Source organism: Malurus melanocephalus, unplaced genomic scaffold (assembly GCF_030028575.1).
Source record: "Malurus melanocephalus ecotype Western Australia unplaced genomic scaffold, MMel_1.1 scaffold_447, whole genome shotgun sequence".
NCBI lineage: Eukaryota > Metazoa > Chordata > Aves > Passeriformes > Maluridae > Malurus > Malurus melanocephalus.
In genome coordinates this window covers 206,804-213,360 of record NW_026623679.1, presented here as the reverse complement: position 1 = coordinate 213,360, position 6,557 = coordinate 206,804, and the positions used below count along the sequence as shown (strand labels likewise).

Below are 6,557 nucleotides of genomic sequence, written 5' to 3'. Positions count from 1 at the left end.
CAGAATGTATTTGAAGAATGTGGTGAAAAAAAAAATACAAAGAATATGTAACTTTCTCTGGAAATGGGATATTTCATGAGGGAAATTTGAAGGATAAAGTAACCGAATTCCAGGCAAACAGGCATCAGTATTGTTAGGAAATACAGCTCTCTGCAGGGCAAAAAAGAGTGGTATGCCAGGTTTAAATAGGAATTTATAACCACTGACTGCAAATTACCTTATAAAATTACTGAAACCTTCACGAAGTCATCAATTAGGCGTTTAGTCTTGATTGTCATTTATTGCRCTTCTTAATTGTTCAGTAAACTTTTCTGGATTAAAGAGTGTGTTTCAAATTGACACAAAGCTGTTTTATTGATGCAGATTAAGAGAGGATTTTACATGAAGGGACAACTGGGGGACCAGCAGCACAAGAGTCTCTTATCCTCTAGTAAAGGCAGACTCAAGCTGGTGTTGTGATTTCAAGTCAGTGGGGTTGTATGGAATGATGAGCATGTGAGCAATAGTTACAAATCCCTAAAATCAGGATTGTTATCAGTATGGACAGCGCAGGCAGAATACAGAATTTTAATCACTGTTTTCAAAACAAGAGGAGRAACGGCAGAGAAGGAAAACATTGACAAATCTGGTGGGTTTACACTGAGTCCACATTAGTCTTTTCCGACACAGAACATGTTTTCACTGTTGTTTTTTTCACTTATTAACATTTCATTTATTGGCATTTCCTTGGGCTCACGAGGAGCTGTTCCACCTTCCACCCAACGCTACACCTGTACCACTACCACAACACCAAGCAGTGACTCCATTTCTCCTAAAAGGTGCTGGACTTCATGGGATCCACAGCCCAGAACACCCAAATCACCTTTTTTTTCAAGCTGCTCCCAGCTCTTTGGGTTTCATTCCGTGCTCCTCTGTGGAGGCAGYGTGATTCCAATCATACCATTGCTGATTGCATAAAATATGCCCTGAATCCAACACRTTGCGTTAAAATCTGGTGTCTGGGCCCTGTCTGATTCTGAGCAGAGTAGCTGTTGGATTCTGTTCCAGCCATCCTCAAGCCAAGCCAAGTTGGGAGAGATTTGATTGGGATATCGGTGAGGGGTAAAGACCATGAAACCTCCGCTGTGATTGATGGGGTTGTGCACAGTGAAGACAAATATGCACAAATACTTACCCAGAATAGTARGGCCTCAATTCAGCTGGATCTGGCAGACTTCTCAGCTCAGCTTTCAAGAAATATTGTTTTTAATTGACCTTCGTGTGAGTAATTTGAAGAGCCAGCGCCGCTTTCCGCGAGGAGAGTTTCGAGCGCRGAAACTCCCATCGTATGTAAAATTAGTAATTTTACTGTATCATGAGTGATTAAACCTGACCCCCAGGGAGCCAAAAATAATGCTGTGTGACTTCCTTGGCCAATTAACACAGAACAAATGTGAAAATGTGTACATTACGGCAAATTGTGTGCTAATTGGCCTCAGAGAAATACTAACAACGARGAAGAAATGGGCATGTAATTTCAAACATATTTGAGAGGTTTCRCAGTCTGCTTGCAAATAGGAGGGGGAAAACGTCGAAATTTGACAAAACCATTATTTGTTATGATTTATTCACTCAGCTCTAGTCTTGAACCTGGGAGTTATTGGCAGCTTCAGCTAAGATTCCTGCTGAGTATTTCTCCTTATAATGACTGCATACGGCATTTAGCTCAATGCTATTTTTTGGCATGGTGTCATAAATATCTATTTTAATTCTTGCCTCTCTATGCGTATCTAGGGTTAGGTGGGGTTTTTTTTTTTTTCCCCCTTTTTCTCGTGAAAATACCTCTAAGTGCAAGACAATTTCCTTTTCCTTTTCCTGAGGAGAATATTCCACCCAAGTGCAGCAGTGGGATTATTCTCCTTGGGCAGGAACCCTCTGCCAGGTCTGCACATCACTTAGTGCTGGCTTAAGCAGAGAATAAATGTCCATCTGTGCAGGGGAGAATTTCATCTGGTCAGGGAAGTTAGATCTGACACACAGACTTAAGGMATCCAAGATTTACTCACTCTTCCTAAAATCAGATCTCTTCCACTTCATTTTCTATCTCATTTAGACTTTACCTATCCCTATTTCATTGTGCTTTCACWAAGTTTTAGGAATAAAACTGATTGAAGGTGTAACTTGTGGGCTGGAGGTAAATCCCATCTTTTCGTATGTCCTTCTGTCTTCTGTAAGTACAGAAAGCAGATCTCTGGGCTGTTCCTCTGCAGCAAGAATATCCCAGAATTTGGTACTGAGCTGCAGGCTGATGCACTGAASTGTGTTTTGGTCACAGTGAAGCCCWTYTGTAAGAGATAGAAGGTCAAAKAWGTCCGAAATGAAATAATGTGGTGCCATCARATTGAGGTGTTTCATTAATTTTCTTTGATTATTTCAGCCAAATCATAATGTCCCTAAGAAACACCATGATTTCACAGAATTTTTCCACTGGAAAAACTGGAACCGGATTATTTTAAGAGCCTGCTTTTCCAGGCTCTACAAAAACAATGTTCCCGRGGACCTTTTAGAAGTTGTCAAGTGGAGAAAGTGTCCTGGCAGCAGCATTCCTTCTGGTTCAGCTCTTGCTGAAGCTGAACAGGTTCACTTTAAACTTCTGAATTTTTTTGGTTGATTTGCACTGTCCTCTACGTGTTAAATTAGAACAGTGCAGTGCAGYGCTTAGCCCTGATCTTAAACCGTTCCTGCCAAGCCAGCACGGAGAGAGAAGTGTCTTTTTCACATCCCTGCGAATCCTTCAGGACRTTTATAGGAGTTTGTACCTTTTATTTCCCAGTTAAAGATTTCCCCTGGGTTSTTGAGAAGCTTAATGGTTCGGAGGTTTTGAATTATAAACTTTGTGGATGCTGCCAGTGTTTTGTCTGTGTTGTAAGAAGAGCTGTGATGGAGGGAAGGGCTGGAGGACAGAGAGGGGATGCTTGGCTGTGGCTCTCGTTGAATCCTGGTGGGAATTTATTTATGGATAAACCCAGCATGGCTGAAAATACCAACTGTGTGTTGTGGGAATTTGAAGAAACTTGAAAATAACATCTTTCAAAAGACTTGTGAGCATGCAGCAACTCTTTCTCATTGGAAAAATTGGATTTCACTGATGTTGTGATGTGTATTTTAAGTGTAWGCTGTCAGAACTAAGTGGTGCTAACAGGGGAATCTGCAGAAGCAGAAAGATGCCAGTCCCAGGAAAACWCCTGTGTGTGATTCCTGTTAAAAAAATTGTGGGAAAATACGATGTGACAGTCATCAGTTTAGAGATGGAAGAAGAGGATGATGTGGGTGRTTGGGTTTGGGACCGAGTTTGGTGWGATTTRACTGGGTTATACTGGATTTCTTCAGAGGGGTGCAGTGGCCTGGACACTCCGTGAGCGCCACTGCCAAGTCATTTCCACTGATTAAGGACTTAGAAAAATCCTTTTTGTTGCCATCAGGGGGAGCTTTTGAGATCTTTCAAGAGTAAAAAAAAAAAAAAAAAAAAAAAAAAAAAAAAAAAAAAAAAAAAAAAGAAAGGAGGGAAAAAAAGAAACGTCCCAGCTCAGAAACAGAGATCTACAAACCAGCAAGCAGCCAGGAGCTTACCTGTGGCTACAACTAAGCCAAGGAAACCAGGGGAGCTGAATTCTTTAGGCTGGAAAATTAGCAATATTGAGAGAGGATTTTTTTTTACTCAATCCATCAATAAAATTAATAATTGATTTTTTWWWAATTATTATTTCMAAAAAATAATCCAGGAGTCTTTTGGAGCACTCAAAAGCCAAATCCTCCTCTGTTGCTACAGCTTCTGGAAGGCAAATGCTCTTCAAAAAGCTTCTCTCCTTTTAGCTCCTGATGATTCGATGGGGACCTTTGATGCAACATTTGGATTAGCTGCACACAACTGCACTGAGGGGGACCACAAAAGGGGGAGCCTGGCTGATTGCATAACTTTGGGAAAATAATAAGAGGAAAAGAAGGAATTAGAAAAAGAGAGAGAGAGAGAGAGAGAGAGAGAGAGAGAGTGGGAAAGAGAGAAAGAAAGAAAGCAAGCAATTAAAAAAAAAATATCTGAGACTCAAGTTTCAAGACTCTTTATGTGCTGCAGAGGAGCATAAGGTTTACCAGCAAAGTGCAACGGGGAGTCTGAGAGGAGAAATAGCTTTCTCTTTTGCCAAGAAAAAAAAAATAGGAATGTGTGTTTTGGACTGGACTGAGAAAGAAAGCTGGGGAGACTGCAAAAAGGGGGGTGCAGGATTTTTGTCACATTGATCCATTCATCTTGATTGTCTTCTTTAAAAAAAACAAAAAAGGGAGGGGGGAAGTCGTAGGGGGAAAGAGGAAGAGAGGAAAAGAAGAGAGGAAAAGGAAAACAGCAAAAGTGTTTGAACCTCTGGAGCTATCTGCTCCTTCAAGCTGATTGATTAGTCATGATCCCTGCAGTTTTAATGGGAATCATTCAATTGGGAAGGTGGAGCACCCTAGAGTAGATTAGCATATTCTTGTTTACTCATCTTCTGAGGGGCTTTTTCTCTTTTCTTTCATTTTGTGGAGAAGAAGGGAGGGGGGGAGGTTGGGGGGAAGGAGGGGGTTGTGGCTTATGTTATAAAGGAGGCCAAGAAAATAAATAGATTAGAGCATCTTTTGGGGGGAGGGAAATCAGTGGGTCTGAGTCTTGGAGAAAGCTGGGGGGTTGTTTTGGTTTTTTGTTTTGTTTTGTGTGTGTGTGAGTGAGTGTGTGTGGTTTTTTTTAAGAAGAAAAAAATAAAGGGAAGAAAATCCAGCAGAGAAAAGAAGAGAGAGAGGAATTCCAGCTGTGGAGGAATAGAGGAGAAGAAGACAGATAGAGAAGGAAGAACAGAGAAATACATTTCAACCAAGAAGGAGTTTTGATTTATTTGATTTTTATTTGTTTTAAGGAGARAAAAAAAATCTATAAGCAGGAAAAAGAAAGAAAGAAAAAGAAAAAAAGAAAAGAAAAAGCAACTGAGAAGGGTTATAAAAAGAGCAAATACCAAGAAGGGTGAACAAGAGAAGAAAGTCAAGGCAAGGAGGAGCCCAAAGCTGGCAGATCGGGAGGATTTGCAGGGGAGAAGGGGGGGGAAGATTGGAAATGCAGCTCTGGAGTTTGCTGCTGCCTCTTGCGCTTCTCTGTACAGCCCTAGCCAGTGGACCCGAATGTGGGATGGACGAGCGCTCCCGCAGGGCACGAAGGGACACCAGGCACAGCCGCCAGCTCCTCCACACTGCCCCGGGCACCTGTGCCACCAGGTTAGCCCGAGGAAGGCGCTCCACTGCTGGGCTGGAGCCTGGGCATGTCCCCCGCAGGAGGCAACAGCGGGAGGTAAAGGACGAAGAGGAGTCCCTTACCCCGAGCAGGGCGCTCTATTTCAGTGGCCAAGGTGATCAGCTGCGGCTGAAGGCAGACATTGAGCTGCCCCGAGATGCCTTCACTTTGCAAGTGTGGCTGAAAGCCGAAGGAGGACAGAGATCTCCGGCTGTCATTGCAGGTAGGTAGCTGGCCGTGCCCGGGGCTGCAGCAGCATCCCCGTTCCGCTCCGGGAGCCGGCGGAGCAGCCGCTGTAGGCGTGCGTGTGTCCGGGAGCGGGCTGTGCACACCCAGCCCCGCGGGAGTGCCCCGCGGCACAGCGGGGATGGCAGCGCCTCTGCCAACGCGCCGGGCTCGCCTTCGCCCCGCCGCACATGCCGGGAGATCCCGGAGCTCTGCGGACCGGCTGCAAGTGTAGGCTGGCAGCAAAAGTTATGTAAACTTTTGCATAGGGGAGATGGCAGCGCCCTGGGGTGGTTTCTGTCTTTGTGGGTGCGCGGGTTGAGGTGCGGGTGGAAGAGGCAGCTCTCAACGGTGGGGTTTKGTCTGATTTTCAGGTCGGAAAACTGTAAGTAGAGCATTTGAAAGTRGCTTGTTTGTACGTATGGAAAGAAACGTATGTGACTGGCGTGTGGCTGCAAAGAAACGCGTATCTAAGGTCCCCCTACGATTTCCTTGCTTTTATTGGCTTTTTAGTGTACCCCACTGTTAGCTCTTCAGATGCAGCGTTAGCGTGTGGTTTCCAAACAGCTATAAAGGAACTTTTTGGCTATTGTGAAACCTCAAATGAATCAAATGAGTTTATAAAGTTCCCAACCCCTCGACACTCAGCTACGGCTGGGACTCGCACTGCAGCTAGAGGATGTGTGGAGTATTTTTGTCTCCCCTTAGAAATGGCAAGTGTAACATCAATGATTCTGAGGTCAAACAGCCCTATAAAATCATTTAGTACTCAAAGCGGCTACCAGTCTAAGCTGTCTGAGCTGGACAATAACAAGGAGTGTTGCACTTTTCTTATTTAAATTTTATGAGCCCATCCTGAATTTGGGTCCCTCTCCTCGCGTTCTCTGCCTCTCCCCCTCCCTCCCTCCCGCCACCTCCCGCCCTTTCCCCGCTTTAGTGATAAAGTGCAGCGAAGTTGTCGTGAAATCGGATACTTTTCGGAGGGTTACAAACCCTTATAAATGTCGCCACATCCATCTTTGCTCTGAAGGAAGTAATAGAA

The 6,557-nt window shown here is 44.1% G+C and overlaps 1 protein-coding gene across 1 annotated transcript in view; it reads left to right on the top strand.

Moving 5' to 3' along the window:
* The first annotated feature begins 4,648 nt into the window (after nucleotides 1-4,648).
* Nucleotides 4,649-6,557, top strand: part of PAPPA (pappalysin 1) — a 175,911-nt gene continuing 174,002 nt past the window's right edge. Inside the window, exon 1 of the mRNA XM_057380337.1 lies at nucleotides 4,649-5,513. Coding sequence (XP_057236320.1) covers nucleotides 5,117-5,513 — 397 coding nt within the window. The 5' untranslated portion in view covers nucleotides 4,649-5,116. The remainder of the gene's footprint in view (nucleotides 5,514-6,557) is intronic.